This window comes from Panthera tigris, chromosome D2 (genome assembly GCF_018350195.1).
Source record: "Panthera tigris isolate Pti1 chromosome D2, P.tigris_Pti1_mat1.1, whole genome shotgun sequence".
NCBI classification, from domain to species: domain Eukaryota; kingdom Metazoa; phylum Chordata; class Mammalia; order Carnivora; family Felidae; genus Panthera; species Panthera tigris.
Genome location: NC_056670.1, coordinates 29,255,258 through 29,275,934, shown reverse-complemented (window position 1 = coordinate 29,275,934; position 20,677 = coordinate 29,255,258). Strand labels below are relative to the sequence as shown.

The 20,677-nt window shown below is 40.2% G+C and overlaps 1 protein-coding gene across 4 annotated transcripts in view; it reads right to left on the bottom strand.

Annotated features, from left to right (window-relative positions):
• CCAR1 (cell division cycle and apoptosis regulator 1) overlaps nucleotides 1–9,276 on the bottom strand; it is a 63,197-nt gene extending 53,921 nt beyond the window's left edge. For 2 of the 4 annotated variants that reach the window (XM_007095754.3, XM_015543651.2), the window contains exons 1-2: nucleotides 9,051–9,246; nucleotides 7,860–7,981 (exon numbers count right to left, since the gene is read on the bottom strand). In XM_007095754.3, the coding sequence (XP_007095816.1) occupies nucleotides 7,860–7,932 (73 nt within the window). In that variant the 5' untranslated portion in view covers nucleotides 7,933–7,981; nucleotides 9,051–9,246. Of the gene's footprint in view, nucleotides 1–7,859; nucleotides 7,982–8,671; nucleotides 8,908–9,050 lie in introns of those variants that run through there. The other 2 variants (XM_007095755.3, XM_042960116.1) reach the window with 2 other exon arrangements.
• Between the last annotated feature and the right edge of the window lie 11,401 nt (nucleotides 9,277–20,677).

Here is a 20,677-nt window from a genome sequence, read left to right as displayed (position 1 = left end):
GTTCAAAAAGCAATCTATTTAGAGAGAAAAACAGCATGAATATATGGGGGATTTTCTTCATAACTTGTGGATTTATAAAGTACTTACACACCCAGTTTTAAATCAAGTGAACAAATCTTTTAAATGTCATCTTTCGATACCCTTTTAAGATCAGATTTCACACAACTACAAAACCTCTGATGCTCCTATGTGCAGATAACTATTTTAAAATTGGATACCTCATTGATCAATGCATTCCTGTGGCTTTCAAGGTTCTACTCTAAGCCCATGATGTACCCACTGATTAGAAATATTCACTACCTTTTAAGAATAGTAGATTAGGGCATTAAGAATAAGAAATTAAGGGGGGGGGGAGAATAAGAAATTAAAGAAGTCAAATGCACAAATTTCCCTTTATAAAATAAATGAATTTGTGGGTAACGTTAAAAAAAATAAGAAGGCACAACATAGTATTTTAAATACATTCTAAGTATTGTATGCTTCTATAACTGCATTGTTTGATACATTAGCCACCAGCCATACGTGGCAATTTTAATTTAAATTCGTGAAAATTTGGTGTGTCTGGGTGGCTCGGTTGTTTAAGCAACAGACTCTCAATTTCGGCTCAGGTCATGATTTCGCAGTTCACGAGATGGAGCCTCACATCACACTCTGCGCTGTCAGCCCAGAGCCTGCTTGGGACTCACTCACACTCTCTCTCTCTCTCTGCCTCTCATCAGCTTGTGTACACGCTCTATCAGTCAATTAGTGAAAATTAAATAGAATTAGAAATTCAGTTCCTCAGTCACAATAACATTATTTTTTTTTAATGTTTATTTTTGGGAGTGTGGGCAGGAAGGGGCAGAGAGAGAGAGAGAGAGAGAGAGAGAGAGAGAGAGAGAGAGAGAGAGAGAGAGAGAGAGAGAGAGAGGGAGAGAGAGAGAATCCCAAGCAGGCTCCCCACTGTCAGCACAGAGCCTGATGCGGGGCTCACAAACTGTGAGATCATGACCTGAGTCGAAATCAAGAGCCTGATACTTAACCGACTGAGCAACCCAGGTGCTCCTCATAGTAACCACATTTAAAGTACTCAACAGCCCCATGTGGCCAGTGGCTACCAAATCAGGCAATGAAGATAAATATCCATCATAAAAGAAAGTTCTTCTCAGTGATCAGTGCTATTCCCTAAGAAAAATGCAAAGCCTTAACTAATTATCTGTTTTACGGTTTTCTTATAATCTCTATAAAGATTAATACCCTTGAAGACAACTGCTTTTCCATTCTTTTGACGTGCCAAGGAATTGATAAGTTGTAATCCTGGCTATAATCTCCTCCAGCTATTATTCAAATAACTGTTCGTCAACAATGATTTCCCTTTCAGGCAGTTGAAGACACTATTCATAACGTCCTATGATTTCTTCTATCCTTAATTGCCTCTGATATTTACCTGATTTTCAGCCCTGTTTCTTTCAAGGAGTCTTGTACGATCCAAAGTTAATATTCAAGCTTTCAAGATTACTTCCAGGGGCGCCTGGGTGGCTCAGCTGGTTAAGCATCTGACTCTTGATCTTAGCTCAGGTCATGATCTCATGGTTCGTGAGATCAAGCACCACCTGCCCCTGCCACCTCAAGCTCTCTCAAACAACAAAAACTTTTTTTCACTGTTACTTTCAATACATTTTCAGCTATAATAGACTAAAATTATTTCCCAGATCATAAAACACATAGTGGAAGAGAAGTCACAACTGCATAAACAGAAGTGGCATGCTCAAGTTAGGACAGAGAGATGGGGCACTCACTGGTTTATAATCTGATATGTTAATGCAGCTCTCACTGAGTAAGAGCACAGGTAAGGCATATTCAGAGTGGGGTGGGGGGGAGGGGTTGAGCCTTAATAGATTTTATGTGCATTTTTCTTTACTTTTAGGATAAGGTTTTAGAGACTACCTGCTATTACACAGTACTAGTAGTGCTTAAAGAGGGTTAAGCCAGGGGTGCCTGGGTGGCTCAGTCAGTTAAGTGTTTGACTTTAGCTCAGGTCATGATCTCGTGGTTTGAGGGTTCGAGCCCCACATCGGGCTCTATGCGGACATCCCAGAGCCTGGAGCCTGCTTCAGATTCTGTGTTTCCCTCTCTCACTGAACCCTCCCCTGCTTTCACTCTCTCTCAAAAACAATAAACAAATAAATTTTTTAAAGCAGGGTTAAGCCAACACCAGTAGCAATTCTTTCCTACCAAATCAGTTATAAACATCCAAGTCTGTCTAGGGATGACTAAGATAAGTGAAGTATACATACTATATCAACTACTACTCATTTGAAAAGGACCTTGAATGTTGGAATTTAATAATTTGAGCTGCTGATTCAAGAGATTAGGGTTTTAAAAGATGACTACTGGGCAAGAATAAAGAGGTAGAATAAATGGGATCGTATTTAAAACTATATTGATATTAGCTTCAGTCACCTGTGTAAAAGCACATTATCACTATATTTTTAACTCCTAAACCAGTTCATGTTCCTCTATGGACAAAATGTAGTCATTTTACAAAGAGGTGTAAGAAATAGGTGACAAACTGGTTAGAATATGCGAAATCATTCCCTTCAAAATTATGATTATAAACATATACAAATGTAAGTATTTTCAATCAAATCTAAAAACTACCCCTAGTCAATAATAAGGGCTAAAGATTCAATCAGTGGGGCACATGACTGGCTCAGTAGTGGAGCGTGCAACTCTCAATCCTGAGGTGGTGAGTTCAAGCCCCACATTGGGTATAGAGAGTACTTAAAAAGTAAAAACAAATAATAAATAAATCTCTCACAAACATTCAATCAGTGGTTGGCCAGCAATCTCTATCAATGTCTCTTTATACACAGAAAACTGTTAAAACTCTGAAACATAAAAGTTCTGCAACCAAATTAAGAATGTCACTGAATACATACCATAGCACTTCAGTTAGAAAATGGAAAAAAAAAAAAAGGGAAAATATTAAGAACAATTATTCCAGGGGGCCTGGATGGCTCCCTCAGTTCAGCATCCAACTCTTGGTTTCACTTCAGGTCATGATCTCAAGGTTTGTGAGTTCAAGCCCTGTACTGGGGCTCCAGGCTGACAGTGTGGAGCTTGCTTGGGACTCTCTCCCTCTCTCTCTCTCTGCCCCTCCCCCATTTGTGCACCCATGCTCCTCTCTCAAAGTAAATACTCTTTAAACAGACACACACACACGCGCGCGCGTGTGCACACACACAATTATTTCAGTGTGGAAGAAATGAGATTTGGACTGGAAAGACAGAACATCTTGAATACCATCCCAAGAAGTTTGAAATAAATTCTAAAAGTACTTGAAGATACTTTTGCAGATAAGAGAAAAATGGAAAATATAATGAACCACAATTCTGATGTGCTAACATGGACTCTCTTGTGATGTTCTATAAGACCTAAACAAATTTCTTCACCTTTCTGGGCCTCAAATTCCTTATCTGTTAGAGAAAGGAGTTGAGACAGAATCTAGCTCAGGTTTTATCCAGGTTTGAAAAATTCTGTGATTTAGACAGAAATTATGCTTTAGGAATATGACATCTGACATACACATTGGAGCAGAGAGAGAAATAACAAGTAGCCTATCCAGTAAATAAAAGAAGAAAGCAAATAAAAACAATTAGAACTAAATAAAGAATAATAAAGAACAATGCCACCAAGTGACAGATGGGAAAAAGAACTTTTTCACTGGAGGCGCCTGGGTGGCTCAGTCAGTTAAGCATCCAACTTTGGCCCAGGTCACGATCTTGTGGTTTGTGGGTTCGAGACCCATGCCGGGCTCTGTGCTGACAGCTCAGAGCCTGAAGCCTGCTTCGGATTCTGTGTTTCCCCCTCTCTCTGCCCCTCCCATGCTCATGCTCTGTATTTCTCTCTCAATAATAAATAAACGTTAAAAAATATTTTTAAAAAGAACTTTTTGACTTAAAGATCTATGGTAAGCATCCTGGATTGGGTTTGAGAAAAGTATGGAAAGTCCTGAAAGTTAGGAGACTGGTATATGAACTGTAAGCAAGAGAAAGCTGCTTGGTGGCAGTTATTCAAACGTGAAGTGCCCAGGGCCTAAATGTAAAATAAGAGTATACCTGAGGCATTTTCAAAGGGGAAAAAAGTCACGATTTGATATTTGATTGAATATGGGGGGTAAAGAAAAAGAAAATCAAAGATGACAGATGATGACACCTAGGAATTAGTAACATTTTAAGTGAATATGCAAGGTTTTTTTTTTAATGTTTATTTATTTTTGACAGAGAGAGAGAGACAGAGCATGAGTGGGGGAGGAGCAGAGAGAGAGGGAGACACGGAATCTGAAGCAGGCTCCAGGCTCTGAGCTGTCAGCACAGAGCCCGATGTGGGGCTTGAACTCACAGACTGCGAGATCATGACCTGAGCTGAAGTCGGATGTTTACCTGACCGAGCCACCCAGGCGCCCCTGAATATGCTCAGTATTAAAACTAATCAGGAGTGCCTGGGTGGCTCAGTTGGTTAAGCGCCCGACTTCAGCTCAGATCGTGATCTCACGGTTTCTGAGTTCGAGCCCCTAATCAGGCTGTGTGCTGACAGTGCAAAGCCTGGAGCTCACTTTTGGATTCTGTGTCTCCTTCCCTCTCTGCCCCTCCCCCACTTGTGCTCTGTCTCTCAAAAATAAATAAATGTAAAAAAAAAAAAATTAAAAAAAAAAACTGATCAGAAACAATTCAAATACTCCTCTTCACTTTTACAACAGATTTCAACAATACAACACAATTATGCATGCTTTAACTTAAGTTTTACTTAAGTCATCTGCATGAATGCAATGAAATTTTCCTATCAGTGTTAGCTGAGAATTTTCAAAGTTAGTAAAAATGCTAAAAATATCCTAGAAAATGGAATAGCATAGTCTTTAACTGAACAAAACTATGTTAAGTTATATAACAGAAGAGTAGCAATTTTTTAAAGCTATTTATTTGGAGAGAGAGAGGGGGAGAGGATGCATGCCAAATGCAGGGGAGGCAGAGAGAGGGAGACAATCCCAAACAGGGCTGGAACCCAGGAACAGTGAGATCATGACCTGAGCCGAATAAAGAGCTGAAAGATTAACCAACTGAGGCACCCAGGTGCCCCAAGTGTACTAATTTTCATATTGCTCTCAAAATAAAATGAGTCAGGGACGCCTGGGTGGCTCAGTCAGTTAAGTGCCCAACTTCAGCTCAGGTCATGATCTAGCAGTTTGTGGGTTCGAGCCCCACATCAGGCTCTGTGCTGACACCTCAGAGCCTGGAGCCTGCTTCGGATTCTGTGTCTCCCTCTCTCTCTGCCCCTCCACCATTTGTGCTCTCTCAAAAATAAATAAATGTGAAAAAAAGACAGAAAATGAGTCAGAAATATAAGCACAAAAATAAAATATTTAATTCAAGTTGAATTATTCAGTTAACCTTTTTCTGTTCCATGATCATCTAATTTATGACAGTGGCCTCTGATACCACTATGCGTATTTTGTTTTTTCAATAGAGTAAAAAGTGACACCTACACTATTGCCTTAAGTCCTTATATGTCCTTTGTTAAAATTTTTTTCTCAAATTGTATTTGAAGCTGCCAGGAGAAAACTTAAAGCACTGTAATTAGGTTAGAATGTTCTCCATTGAGGGGCACCGGGCTGGCTCATTAGTGGAGCATCTAATTCATTTTTTTTTTTAAATGTTTATTTACTTTTGAGACAGAGACAGAGCACAAGCAATGGAGGGGCACAGAGAGGGGGAGACACAGAATCTGAAACAGGCTCCAGGCTCTGAGCTGTCAGCACAAAGCCCGACAAGGTGCTCGAACCCACAAGCCATGAGATCATGACCTGAGCCAAAGTCAGACGCTCAACCAACTGAGCCACCCAGGCGCCCCTGGAGCATCTGATTCTTGATCTCAGGGTTGTGAGAGTTCAAACCCCATGTTAAGTGTGGAGATTACTTAAAAATAAAATCTTTTTTTTAAGTAGGCTTCATGCCCAGTGCAGACCCAACGTGGGGCTGAGATCAAGAGTCAGAAGCTTAACCAACTGAGTCATCCAGGCATCCCAAAAAATTCATCTTAAAAAAAAAAAAAAAATGTTCTCCATTGAGATGAGATGTAAGTAAGACATTCCAATTGCCTGAGGATTGAAAATGTAACTTTTACAAAAGTTGAATGGTTCTAAAAATCAGATCCAATAAGATGAGATACTGATTAATTGCAAATAAGACTTTTAAGATGAAGGCAAGAAAATAGCAACCTATAAGGAAGCAGCCTGATATACAGCACCTGGAAATTATACATTTCAATAAAAACAGTATCGCTAAAGTGTTCCATTTAGAGCCTACTCCAGGATTTTTACACGAAAGCTAAGAGTAGATACATGCTAACAAAACACTTGCCTACTTACTGAAATCATGATATGTCAATAAAATTTGATTTTGAAAATCTCTGATTAACAACAGGTCTAAGATAACCCATAATTTCCTACAGCACAAATATAAGCTCCATTTACACAAATCCCTTTATGTTTGGACTCTGTTGCTAAATATCGAAAAGGAGACCTATATTTACGATTGACTTTTTGTTTGACATTTTTTATAAGCCTTTGCTGTCGCCTTGGCTCAGCCTGAAAACAAAAACAAAAAGAGTACAACCTATATTTAAGTAATTACAATACAAATGTTAAGAGCTATAGAAAGTAACTTTTACCATAACAGCTATTTTGTTGGAACAATACAGATACAAATTTAAAACAAATTATATGCAGAAAAAGCTGGGTAAAACATGTTTAGTTTACCAGCATACAAGTACCTAGTACTTGTTTCCGGACACACAGTAATTGCTAAGAATTCCTGTTTCATCAAAACGAACACCAAAGTCCCCATTATTATTTAACATAACAAAATACCTGGATCTGAATTAAATATAATCTATAACTACTATTTCATAATATCTTCAGTTACCTGTAGAACTGATCATTTAACCTCCTAAACAAAGAGTAACTAAAATGAAAACTCTAAAGTATCTATTTCTTTAAGGAAAAAGGTCACCTACCTAACAAGATAATCATGTCCATTGAATTTTAGAACACCCAAGTCAGAAGATTATAGTGTCTCTATAAGTGACCTCAAATTACTAAAATATTTCAAGTACATAAAACATGGCAAAGAACCATTATTAGAGAGGTCATAAATAAAAATATACTCAAATTAACAGAATAATCTGCAACTTTTCTGAGTACTCAAAGAAAGTAAAATTCATTCCATAGAATCCTTGGGAATTTATTTAAGATTCAAACAAGAAGTCAAGAAATGGTGTAAAAAAAAAAAAAAAATCTTCCTACAAGCAAAGAAGCTCAATGAAACATTTACAATGACATTTTTTCTGTTGACCATATTTAGAAAATGTAAACATTCATTGGCTCCTTTTATATCTATTTATCTTTCTCCTTTGCTTGGTAAATTCTTCAGAGTTGGGTTTTGTACTTTAAATTCAAACAACTGAAAAGCAGTCGTATATAATTTCTCATAAAATATAAAATTTTAATACATTTATTTTTAAATATAACTTGTGAATATTGACACCTTAACATGCCAAATAAGATAACCTCTAATCAGTCAAGTAGCTAACCTAATTAAAACGAAGTTAATAATTTAATGTTTGAAAAACTATATAAAACTGTCCAAACTGCAATGTAAGACATGTTTTGCTAGTTGATCCGTGAATTTTAAAAGCTTCACAAATAAAAGATACATCATTTGGAAACATTTTACAGTATTACATATAGCCTAATTCACATAGTTATAACACGTCCTCCCCCCAACCCCCAAGTTTACAGTACTTGTGTTCAGTAGCCTGACCTGGCTGAGATACCGCAGTGGCTGTAAACTGAGTAGCCCATGGCGGATTCTTCTGTCCTCCAAACTGAGCCATGATGAAAGGAGGAAAAAGCCTTCGCTTGTTTGTCTTCTATAGCAGCGATCTATTAAGAAAGAACCCACATTTCAAACTTGAAACTATAAACATCACGAAAATATTATTTTAAAGAAATGTTTGTCAAGGACACCTTCGTAGATCATAGTATAAATAGCAAGGTGTATACCAACGTCCGATATGCAGCAAAAACATTTTACATCAAGTATCTCACCAAAAATACCCAAATTCAACATAGGACATTAGGGGTAGACTAGTAAGAAAGGCACTTCTTTCTGTGACTACAAACTCACATTTCAACGAAGACCATGTGCTATTATCAACCCAAGTCTTAACAAAAAGAACTACACAGCTGCGGGTTCAAACAAAATAAAGCCTGCGTGTTTCTTTTGGCAATGAGTTGGACATTGAAAGTGGTAAAACCAATAACGGAAATTGGGACGAGACACTGAATAAAGGTCTTTAAGACTATCATCTAAATAACGAACATCTCCTTACTTTCTCGGGATGGAAAGGGCCGAGGGGCTCCTTTTCTTTCCCCTCCCTCGAGGGGGAAAGACAGTTGAAATAACGGATCCCTCCCCCCAAAGAACCATCGCTAAGACCCCTCCCCCCCAAAATCAGGCCAGAAAAGGCGAAGATCTCAGCCCGCGCACCCCCTCCTTCCCCCCGCGACTCGGAGGGGCCAGAGCACTGCCATCCATCTTCCTCCAGCCCCAGCTCCTTGCGGGACGCTGACCAGAGAAGGCAGAATCCTACGTCTCACGAGACTGGGCGAAGCGCCAACACTGGGTATTCAAAGTCCTGGTCCCCTTAACCACCGTGCCGGGCAGAGAGCCTCTATCCCCCAAAACCCGCGCCGCCGCCAGCCGCCCGACGCCCTGGGCCGGAGACCGGGAGGCTAAAGCTCAACGGCTTCGCAGCGAGGGATGGCGCTCGGCAGTCCCTCTCGACCCGCCAGACCGAGGCTGAGGGGCGCCGGGGGCACCTGAAGAACCCCGGGGGAGAGAAGGCGGGGGGAAACGGAGCGGTGGGGGAGGGGCCTGCCGCGCGGGGCCTGCTTCGACCCGCACAAAAGGGACCGTGTCCCTCCCGCCCCAGTCCCACGAGAACCCCACCGTCGCTGGCCTACGGACGCCGTGATCCCCAAACGGTCGATCCCAGCCCTTCTGCGAATCCGAAAGGACGATAGGAACCCCGGTTCCGCCGCCCGCTGCTCCAACCGCGAGGACCAAACCTTCACCTGAATCGGGTCCCGGCTAACACCGAGGCCATTTCAAACCCGTCAGCCTTGGGCGCATGCGCCAACTTCCCCCTCTTCCTCCACGCCTCTCCCCTCCTCCTCCTCCTCTCTCAGAGAACGGTGCTGACGGGTTTGCGTTCTGCGTGCGCGCTCCCCAGCTCGCCTTCAATACGCTCACCGCTTTCGCTACGCATCTAGAGCGAGAGCGCGCCTGAGAAGAGTTACCTGGGATTCCCATAACAATGAGCCAGCGGAGTCTCAGCGCCAGCTCTGTAGACAAGACTTTTGTTAGGCTGGGCAGGAAAGAATCGGCGGTCACGTGATCCGATCGGCTTGCCGCCATTTTGTGCTCTTCGCCTTTTTTGTTTTTTTTTTTCTCATTCAAGTACTTGGAAGAATGAATATGTCCTGTGCCAGCTTCCTCATTTTTTTTTTAATGGAGATAAAATTCACTTACCATATAACTCACTCTTTTAAATATTTTGCACAATTCGGTGGCCTTTATTTTTTATTTTTCTAGTGGCCTTTATATAGTCATAAGGTTCTGTAACCATCAAGTCAGCCCTTAAACTCATACCCATTAAGGAATCACTCCTCAATCCTTGCTCCCACCATCCTTTCACAACCGCTGATCTGCTTTGTCTCCATGGATTTGCCTGTCCTAGATCCTTAATATTAATAGGAGTATATAATACATGTCCTTTTCTTATTGACTTCTTCAACTTTATGGTTGTTTCTAATGTGAAACGTTGGGGTTTGGGAGCAAAAGGTCAAGAAAATTCTTGAGACATCTTTGATGCCGAAAGGGTGGTTTTATTAAAGCACGCGACAAGACCCGTGGGCAGAAAGGGCTGTATTGGGTTGTGAGGAGTGGCTGTTTACATATGCTTTCAAGTTGGGAGGTTGGTAGGGATAGTAGAAGTCTCTAAGGAATTTGGAAGCAAGGTTTCCAGGACTTTGAGGGGCTAGATGTTGTTAGGATAAGGTTATTTACTACTAGCTAGTGAAATAGTCATGAGACCCTTCAGATGTGTATCAGTGGGCCATATGCTTGGAGGATGATTGTTCACCTATATCTTGGGGGATAGAGATAAAGGAAGTTTCCAAGGGGATTTTTACAGGATCCTGGAGGTTGGCTAAAGTTAAACTGAGGTTGCCTTTTGCCTCTAGCAAAGTATTAACATTTAGGCAGCTAAGCTCCTTAAGGAAGGTCGCTCTGTAATGGGCTGTAAGTTACAAAGTTTAATTTTTTTTTTCATATTGCTTTTGCCTTTGTTCTCCACAGCAATTTCCAAGGTTCCATGTAGCAAGTATCAGTATGTCATTACATTTTATGGCTAAAACTATTCTTTTAAATGGACATTGCCATATTTTGTTGTTGTTTTTCTTCCCTCCCTCCTTCTTTCAGATATTGCCACATTTTGTTTATTTGTCAGTTGGTCGTTTAGGTTGTCTTCATTCGCTTTTAGCTATTATAATAATTCTGCTGTGAATACTCAAGTTTTTGTTTGAACTCTTGTTTTCAATTTATTTAGGTATATGTTTAGGAGAATTCTACATCACATGGCAATTCCATACTTAAATTTTGAGAAATTGTCAAACTGTTTTCACAGTGTCTACACTAATTTACATTACTACAACCTCCTCAACCCTTACTTTCTTTTTAAAAAGTTGTTACAGGGGGCGCCTGGGTGGCTCACTCGGTTGAGCGTCCGACTTTGGCTCAGGTCATGATCTTGTGGTCTGTGAGTTTGAGCCCTGCATTGGGCTCTGTGCTCAGCCTGGAGCCTGCTTTGGATTCTGTGTGTCTCTCTCTCTCTCTGCCCCTCCCCTGCTCATGCTCTGTCTCTCTCTCTCTGTCAAAAATAAATAAACATTAAAGAAATTTTTTTTTTTAATTTTTTTTTTTTTTTAACGTTTATTTATTTTTGAGACAGAGAGAGACAGAGCATGAACAGGGGAGGAGCAGAGAGAGAGGGAGACACAGAATCTGAAACAGGGTCCAGGCTCTGAGCTGTCAGCACAGAGCCCGACGCGGGGCTTGAACCCACGGACCGTGAGATCATGACCTGAGCTGAAGTCGGACGCTTAACCGACCAAGCCACCCAGGCGCCCCAAGAAAATTTTTTTAATAAAAAGTTGTTACAGCTGTGATGCCTGGGTGGCTCAATTAAGCATCTGACTTCAGCTCAGGCCATGATCTCATGGCTCCTGAGTTCAGGTTCTGCATCAGGCTTTGTGCTGACGGTTCAGAGCCTGGAGCCTGCTTAAAATTCTGTGTCTCTGTCTGTGTCTGCCCCTTCCCTGCTCATGCTCTGTCTCTGTCTCTCTCTCAGAAGTAAATAAATGTTAAAAAAAATTTTTTTTTAAATATGTATGTATACTAAAAATAAATAAGTAAATAAATAAATAAAAGTTGTTCATTATAGCTATCCCTGTGTATGAAATGGATTTAATGGGTATCCCTAATGACTAACAATGTTATCTTATTGGCCATTTGTTTTTTTGGGTTTTTTTGACAGAGTGAGTGTGTGAGCGGCAGAGAGAGAGACTGAGGATCCCAAGCAGGCTGCTCTGCACTGACAGGCTGATAGCAGGGAAGCCTAATGTGGGACTCGAACTCATGAACCATGAGATCATGACCTGAGCTGAAGTTAGACATTCAGCTGACTGAGCCACCCAGGCACCCCTCTTATTGGCCATTTGTATATCTTGCTTTCAGAAATGTCTGTTCGTATCCTTTGGTTCCCCTTACACTCCCTTGGTAATTTTTTCTTTGCAGTATAAAATATGCAACATAAAATTTATCATTTTAATCATTTTGAGAAGTGTACAATTCAGGGGCATTAAGTACATTTACAGTGTTATGCAACCATTACCTTTGCTCAATTTTAAATGTGGTTGTTAGCCTTTTTGACTGCTAAGAGTTCTAGTTCTGTGTACAACTTGAAGTCAAACTTACCTATTTTTTTCTTTTGTTACTTCTGTTGGGGAGGAAGATTTTTATGCTACACTTCAAGATTATTCTGGCTGATCAAAGAATTAAATTGAGATGAGACAAATTAACAGAAGAAAAGTCAAATTTAATTACATACATGTGGAACATCCACATAAATATGAGAAATGAGGTGTATATGTCATCCTGGACTAAGGAGAAGGAGGTAGTGGTCTGAGGCTTGAAAGGGAAGGAAGGTAATTCATAGGAAGAATATAAAAAGTAAATTTTGATAAATGTTTGCTGGGCCATCCAGAAACAATGGGACACAGAGATCAAAAAGGCCTTGCCAGGGGTGCCTGGGTGGCTCAGTCGGTTAAGCGGCTGACTTCAACTCAGGTCATGATCTTGCGGTCCGTGAGTTTGAGCCCCGCGTCGGGCTCTGTGATAACTGCTCAGAGCCTGGAGCCTGTTTCAGATTATGTGTCTCCCTCTCTCTGACCCTCCCCCATTCATGCTCTGTCTCTCTCTGTCTCAAAAATAAATAAACGTTAAAAAAAAAATTTTTTTTTTAAAAAAGGCGTTGGGGCGCCTGGGTGGCTTAGTCGGTTGAGCGGCCGACTTTGGCTCAGGTCATGATCTCGCAGTCCGTGAGTTTGAGCCCCACTTCGGGCTCTGTGCTGACAGCTCAGAGCCTGGAGCCTGTTTCGGATTCCGTGTCTCCCTCTCTCTGACCCTCCCCCATTCATGCTCTGTCTCTCTCTGTCTCAAAAATAAATAAACGTTAAAAAAAAAAAAAAAAAAGGCGTTGCCAGGAAAAAAAAAAAAAAAAAAAGCCTTGCCAGGTTCCTCCCTGTGTAACATACCTAGTTCATATTGTACTGTAGTTACCTACAGGGTGTCCAGTTGGCTTAGTTGGTGATTCATGCCATGCTTGAAATTGGGGTCATAAGTTTGAACTCCACGTTGGGCATACAGATTACTAAAAAAAAATTAAAAATTAAAATAACAATAATAATAAAAGGGGCCTGGCTGACTCAGTCGGTAGATTATGGGACTCTTGATTTTGGGGTTGTGAGTTTGAGCCACACATTGGGTGTAGAGATTGCTTAAAAATAAAATATTTAGGGGGTGCCTGAGTGGCTCAGCTGGTTGAGTGTCTGACTCTTGATTTCATCTCAGGTCATGATCTCATGGTTCATGGGCTCAAGCTCTGCTTCCCTCTCTGTGCTGACAGTGTGGAGCTGGCTTGGGATTCTCTTTCTCTCTCTCTTCTCTCTCCTTCTCTCAAAATAAATGAGTAAACTTAATAAATAAGATATTTAATTTTTTTTAACTTTATTTTTGAGAGACAGAAACAGCGTGAGCAGGGGAGGGGCAGAGAGCGAGGGAGACACAGACTCCAAAGCAGGCCCCAGGCCCTGAGCTATCAGCGAAGAGCCTGCCGTGGGACTTGAACTCACAAACCTCGAGACTGTGACCTGAGCCGAAGTCAGACTCTTAACCAACCCAGGTGCCCCAAAATTAAATATTTGAAAATAAAATAATAGGGGTGCTTGGGTGGCTCAGTTGGTTAAGTGTCTGACTCTTGATTTCAGTTCAGGTCCTGATCTCACGGTTTGTGGGATAGATCCCCATGTCAGGCTCTGTGCTGTTAGCATGGAGCTGGCTTGGGATTCACTCTATTCCTCTCTCTCTGCCCCTCCCCCATGCTTGCTCCCACTCTCTCTCTCTCTCTCAAAATAAATAAATAAACCTTAAAAAAATAAAATAGGGATTGATTTCAGCTCAGGTCATGATCTCATGGTTCCTGAGTTCAAGCCCTGCCCACAGAATCTGCTTGGGATTCTATCTCTCCCTCTCTCCCTCTCTCTCTGCCCCTCCTCCACTTGCCCTCGTACAACCATGCTCTCTCTTTTGAAATAAATAAATAAAAACTTTAAAAAAAAATCAATTGACTATACATGAATAGGTTTATTTCTGGAAATTAAATTCTATTTTATTGATCTATATGTCTGTCCTTATGTCAATACCGTACACTCTCTCCCTCTTTTTTTTTTAAGTTTATTTATTTTGAGAGAGAGAGCACATGCAAGTAGGGGAGGGGTAGAGAGAGAAAGAGAGAGAGGATCCCAAACAAGCTCTACACGGTCAGTGAAGAGCCTGATTCGGGGCTTGAACTCACGAACCACGAGGTCAAGACCTAAGACAAAACTAAGAGTAAGACACTTAACTGAGCCACTCAAGTGCCCCAGTACCATACTCTTTAAATTACTGTGGCTTTGTAGGAAGTTTTGAGAATTGTGAGTCTTGTGACTTTGTTCTTTTTCAAGATTGGTTTGGCTTTTCAAGGTCTCTTGCAATTCCATATGAATTTTAGGATCCGATTGACCAGTTCAGCAAAAATGGTGGTTGGAATTTCTATAATTTAATTAATTAATTAATTAATTAATTTATTATTAAAAATTTTTTTTTTCATTTTTGAGAGAGAGAGAGAGCAGGAGAGGGGCAGAGAGAGAGGGAGGCACAAGATCTGAAGTGGCCTCTGTGCTAACAGCTGACAGCAAAGAGACTGATGCGGGGCTCAAACCCAGAAACCATGAGATCGTGACCTAAGCAGAAATCGGGTGCTTAACCAACAGAGCAACCTGGGTGCCTCTATCTATCTATCTATCATCTATCTATCTATTATTTATTTATTTAAGTAATCTCTACACCCAGTGTGGGACTTGAACTCGCAACCCTGAGATCAAGATTTGCATTCTCTTCCAACTGAACCAGCCAGGTGCCCCAGTGGTTGGAACTTTGATAGGGATTTCACTGAATTTATAGACCAATTTGGGGAGTATTGCCATCTTAACAATATTAGGTATCCGTTCCACAAATATGGGATGTTTTTCCATTTATTTAGTTTCTTCTTTAATGTCTTTCATCATGTCTTAAAGGTTTCAAAGTTCAATTTTTGCTACTTCTGGTTAAATTTATTCTCCAATTATTTTATTCTTTTTGAAGCCATTGTAAATGGACAGTTTTCTCAATTTCATTTTTGGATTGTTTATTACAAGTGAACAGGCATACAATTGATTTTACTGGGACGCCTGGGTTGCTCAGTTGGTTTATCATCCAATTTCAGCTCAGGTCATGACCTCATGGTTCATGAGTTCCAGTCCCAGATTGGGCTCTCTGCTGTCAGTGCAGAGCCTGCTTTGGATCCTTGTCCCCCGTCTCTCTGCCCCTCCTCATTCTCTCTTTCAAAAATAAATAAAATATTAAAAATAAATAAATGTTTTAAAAATTTTAAAATTTATTTTGGCATGTTGATTTTGTATTATACAGCTTTGAAAAAAATTTTAATGTTTTATTTATTTATTTTTTTTTTTAATTTTTTTTTAACGTTTATTTACTTTTGAGACAGAGAGCATGAATGGGGGGAGGGTCAGAGAGAGAGGGAGACACAGAATCGGAAGCAGGCTCCAGGCTCCGAGCTGTCAGCACACAGAGCCCGACGTGGGGCTTGAACTAGTGAACCACAAGATCATGACCTGAGCTGAAGTCGGATACTTAACCGACTGAGCCACCCAGGCGCCCCTGTTTTATTTATTTTTGAGGGGCGCCTGGGTGGCTTGGTCAGTTAAGCGTCCGACTTTGGCTCAGGTCATGATCTCACGGTCTTTGAGTTCGAGCCCCGCGTCGGGCTCTGTGCTGACCGCTCAGAGCCTGGAGCCTGTTTCAGATTCTGTGTCTCCCTCTCTCTCTGCCCCTCCCTGTTCATGCTCTGTCTCTCTCTGTCTCAAAAATAAATAAACGTTAAAAAAAAATGTGTTTATTTTTGAGAGAGAGAGAGTGAGTGGGGGAGGAGCAGAGAAGATCTGAAGCAGGCTCTGCTGACAGCAGAGAGTCCCTGGTGTGTGGGCTTGAACTCACCAACTGTGAGACATGACCTAAGCAGAAGTCGGATGCTTAACCCACTGAGTCACCCAGGCACCCCTGTATTTTACAACTTTGTCAGTTTACTTGCTATAATAGTTGTGTTTTTATATATGTATTCATTAGGATCAAATATAAGATCATGCCATCTGTGAATTGAGATAGTTTAACTTGTTCCTTTCCAATTTGAATGCTTTTTATTCCTTTCTTTTTTTCCCCCTTGGCTTAATTGCCCTGGCTAGGACTTCCAGTACAATGTTGAATAGAAGTGGTGAGATCAGACATCTTTGTCTTGTTAATGATTGTAGGGGCAAAGCTTCAGTCTTTCTCTATTAAGTATGATTTTAGCTTTGGGTTTTTCACAGATGTCCTTTATTAGATTAAGAAGTTTCTATTCTATTCCTAGTTTATTGACAGTTTTCCTCATGAAAGGATTTGGATGTTGTTAAATGGTTTTCTTCCATCAATTGAAATGATCATGTGGATTTTTACTGCTTTGCATTAATACAGTGTGTTAGATTGACTGGTTTTTGTATGTTGATCCATCCTTGAATTCCTGAGGTAAATCCCTTTTGGTTATGGTATATAATCCTCTTCAGATGCTGCTGGGTTTGGTTTGCTAGTATTTTGTCTAGAATTTTTGCATATATACTGGTCTGTCGTGTTTGTATTAATTTTTTTTTTTTTTTAGGTAATCTCTATGCCCAATATGGGGCTGGAACTTATGACCCTGAGATCAAAAGTCATATCCCCTACTGACTGAGCCAACTAGGTCCCCCTCTTGTGATATCTTTGACTGGCTTTGGTATGACAGTAATATTTTGTTCATTTTTATGAACAAAAATGCTCCTTTGTCCTGTTTTTAGAAGTGTTTAAGAAGAAGTGGTGTTAATTATATTTTAAATATTTGATAGAATTCACCTTCACCAGTGAAGTTATCTTGTCCTGGACTTTTTTTTTTTTTTTTTCTCAGTGGATAGTATTTTTATTACTGACTTAAAAATTTTTTGTTACAGGGATGCCTGGGTGGCTCGGTTGGTTGAGCGTCTGACTTTGGCTCAGGTCATGATCTCACAGTTTGTGAGTTCGAGCCTGCTTCGGATTCTGTGCCTCCCTCTCTCTGCCCCTCCCCACTCACACTCTGTCTCTCTCAAAAATGAATAAAAACGTTAAAAAATTATTTTTGTTACGATTTTATTTTTAAGTAATCTCTAGACCCAACGTGTGGCTCAAACTTACAACCCTGAGCTCAAGAGTCACATGCTCTACTGACTGAGTCAGCAAGGCACCATTTCTTTTCTCCCCATTTTTACACAAAATCTATACCTTGCATTTTAAATAATATATATTGGAAATTGTTTCATATCAGAATAAGAGTGTATCCCCATTCTTTTTGCCAGCCAACTAATATTTTTTGTACGAATTATCATAATATGGTTACTTGATCCCCAATTGATGAATATGTAGGTCATTTTTAAAAATTAAAAAAAATATTAATTTAGGGGCGCCTGGGTGGCTCAATTGGTTGAGCGTCTGACTTCGGCTCAGGTCACGATCTCACGGTTCCTGAGTTTGAGCCCAGCATCGGGCTCTGTGCTGACAGCTCAGGGCCTGGAACCTGCTTCTGATTCTGTGTCTCCCTCTCTCTGCTCCTCCCCTGCTCACACTCCGTCTCTCTCTCAAAAATAAATAAGGATAAATAAAATAAAATAAAATAAAATAAAATAAAGTAAAAAATATTTATTTATTTTTGAGAGAGAGAGACAGAGTGCAGGTGGGGGAGGGCAGAGAGAGAGGGACACACAGAATCCGAAGCAGGCTCCAGGCTCTGAGCTGTCAGCACAGAGCCTGACGAGGGGCTTGAACACATGAATGGTGAGATTGTGATGTGAGCTGAAGTCAGATGCTTTACCCACTGAGTCACCCCAGGCACCCCTATGTAGGTCATTTTTTTTTAAGATCTCTTTTTCATGGAAAGAGGCCTTTTATTTATTTTATTTTATTTTATTTTATTTTATTTTATTTTATTTTATTTTATTTTTGTTAAGTATGCTCTACCCCCAATGTAGGGCTTGAACTTATGACTCCAAGATCAAGTCACATGTTCTGTCTACTGAGCCAGGCAGGTGCCCCCTATGTAGGTCTTTTTTTATCCTTTGCACTCATAAGCAGTGCTACAGTAAACAATCTCATACTCATTTCACTCTTGTACAATTTTATCAGAATATGCTCTTAGAAGTAGGATTGCTTAGTCACAGATCTTGTGAATTTACACTTCTAACGTTGTAATTAATTTGTAATTTGTAATTAATATTTAATACATATTGCCAACTTGATTTCTCCATGAGTTATACCAATTTACACTCCTACCAGTAACATATGAGAGTATCTGTTTTCCCACACCCTTGCCAAATAGTATATTTTCAAACTTTTAAGGGTGAAAAAAGGTGAATGGCACTGTTTTTGTTATCTATTACAGTATAACAAACCATCACAAAATGTAGTGGCTCAAAATAACAACTTCTTAATGTCTGCTGGCTCTGTAGGATGACTGAGCTCAGCTAGATGGTTATTGCTTAAGGTCTCTAATTTGCTTGCAGTCAGATGGCAGCTGAGGCTGGAGTCATCTGATCCCAGCCTGTCCAGGGTGATTTCTTGACTTACATATCTGGCACTAGAGTGTTCCTTTACTCTCGGCCTGTCCAGCAAAGCAGCCTGGCCTCCTTTTATAACAGCTCTGGGTTCCAAAGTAAGGAAGGGGATAATGTCAGCTCAGGTTCAATAGAGTGGAAGGGATAGATGCCAGCTCTCAATGGGTAAGTGAAGTGCACAGAGAGGGAGGAAAGGAGATGACGGCCATCTCTGGTATCCTGATATAGTTTTGGTTAGTAGTTCTCTCAGTTTGAGTGAGGCTGTTTTTTCACACATATAAGAGACATTTGTATTTCCTTTCCTAGTAAACAATTATTCAGTTCCTTTGTTGTTTTTCTATTTGGACACTGATCTTTTTCTTCTCAATTTTTGGGAGCTCATCTTAGTCCTTTATCATCTAATCTGCAAACATTTTATGTAAATTTTTGTTTTTTTATGATTTTTAATGTAAATTTATGATTTTTTTTTTACTTGGATTTTGGTGAGTTTTACTGAGCAAAAGTTTTTATCTTTAGGTAGTAAAATTTATAAAATGTTTCTTTCATGGCCCCTGAATTTCACACACACAAAGAAAGGCTTTCCCACTCTGATTATAAAAAATAAATTCTACAAGTGTTTCTTCTAGAGTTTTTATTTATTTTTTAAAAATGTTTATTTTTGTGAGAGAGAGAGCGCGCACGAGAAGGGGAGAAGGGGAGGGGCAGAGAGAGGGAGACAGAGGATCTGAAGTGGGCTCCGCACTGAAGCAGGTTCCAGGATGACAGAGAGAGCCCAAAGTGGGGCTCAAACTCACAAACCGCAAGATCGTGACCTGAACCAAAGTCGGACACTTAACTGACTGAGCCACCCAGGGGCCCCTAGATTTTTTCTTTTTTGTCTGTTTGTTTAAGTTTTCAATCCATTTAGAATTTATCCTGGGGAAAGGAGGTAGGACTCTAACTTTATTTATTACAAATGGCCACCCAGTTATTCCAACTATTCATTGAATAATCCTTCATTTCCCTAGTAATTTGAAACGCCACCCATCTATTATTGATCACACCTGTACCATATTCTTTCATTATAGCTTTATAAAATATTTTATATTTGTAATACTGTGTATTTGTAATCCTTTAACTACCTTTTCTTTCCCCCTGACCCCTGAAGTTTTTGGTTATTCTTGTCTGTTCCATATGAACTTTAAAGTAAGATAAGAGTCAGACACTTAACCGACTGAGCCACCCAAAAAGCGCCCCTGTATATTTATATTTGAGAGAGAGTGAGGGGGGGAAGGTACATAAGGAGAGGGGGGACAGAGGATGTGAAGCAGGCTCCGCACTGACAGCAGACAGCCCAATGCAGGACTCGAATTCATGAACCAGAGGTCATGACCTGAGCCAAAGTTGGATGTTCAACCGAGCCAACCTGGCCTGCTTAAATTTCATTTTAGAGAGAAAGACTGTGAGCAGGGAGAGTGGCAGAGAGAGAGAGAGAGAGAGAGAGAGAATCCCAAGCGGGATCCATGCTGAGCGTGGGCTCAATCCCATCACCCTGGGATCATGACCTCGGCCGAAATCAAGAATCACACACTCACCGACGGAGCCACCCAGGTGCCCCAACATGTAAACATTTTTAAATGCACTCAAATATCCCACTATATACTTAATATACATTTTAAAAACATTTTTATGTTTTTGCTTATGGAAATATTTTGCCACAAGTGAGTCTTATTTTATACTCAGCTAACATTTTTGTTTAGTATTTATGCATATATGGAATACCTTTTCTTCTTTTTTTTAATTGAAGTACAAGTAACATACAATGTGATATTATTTTCAGGTGTACACCATACAAATTCAACAATTCTATACATTACCGAATGCTCACCGCAATAAGCATTTACACCATCAGTCAGCCTACAATGTTATTACAATATTATTGACTATATTCTCTATGCTGTAATTTTCTTTTATATATATATATATAATTTTATTAAGTTTATTTATTTT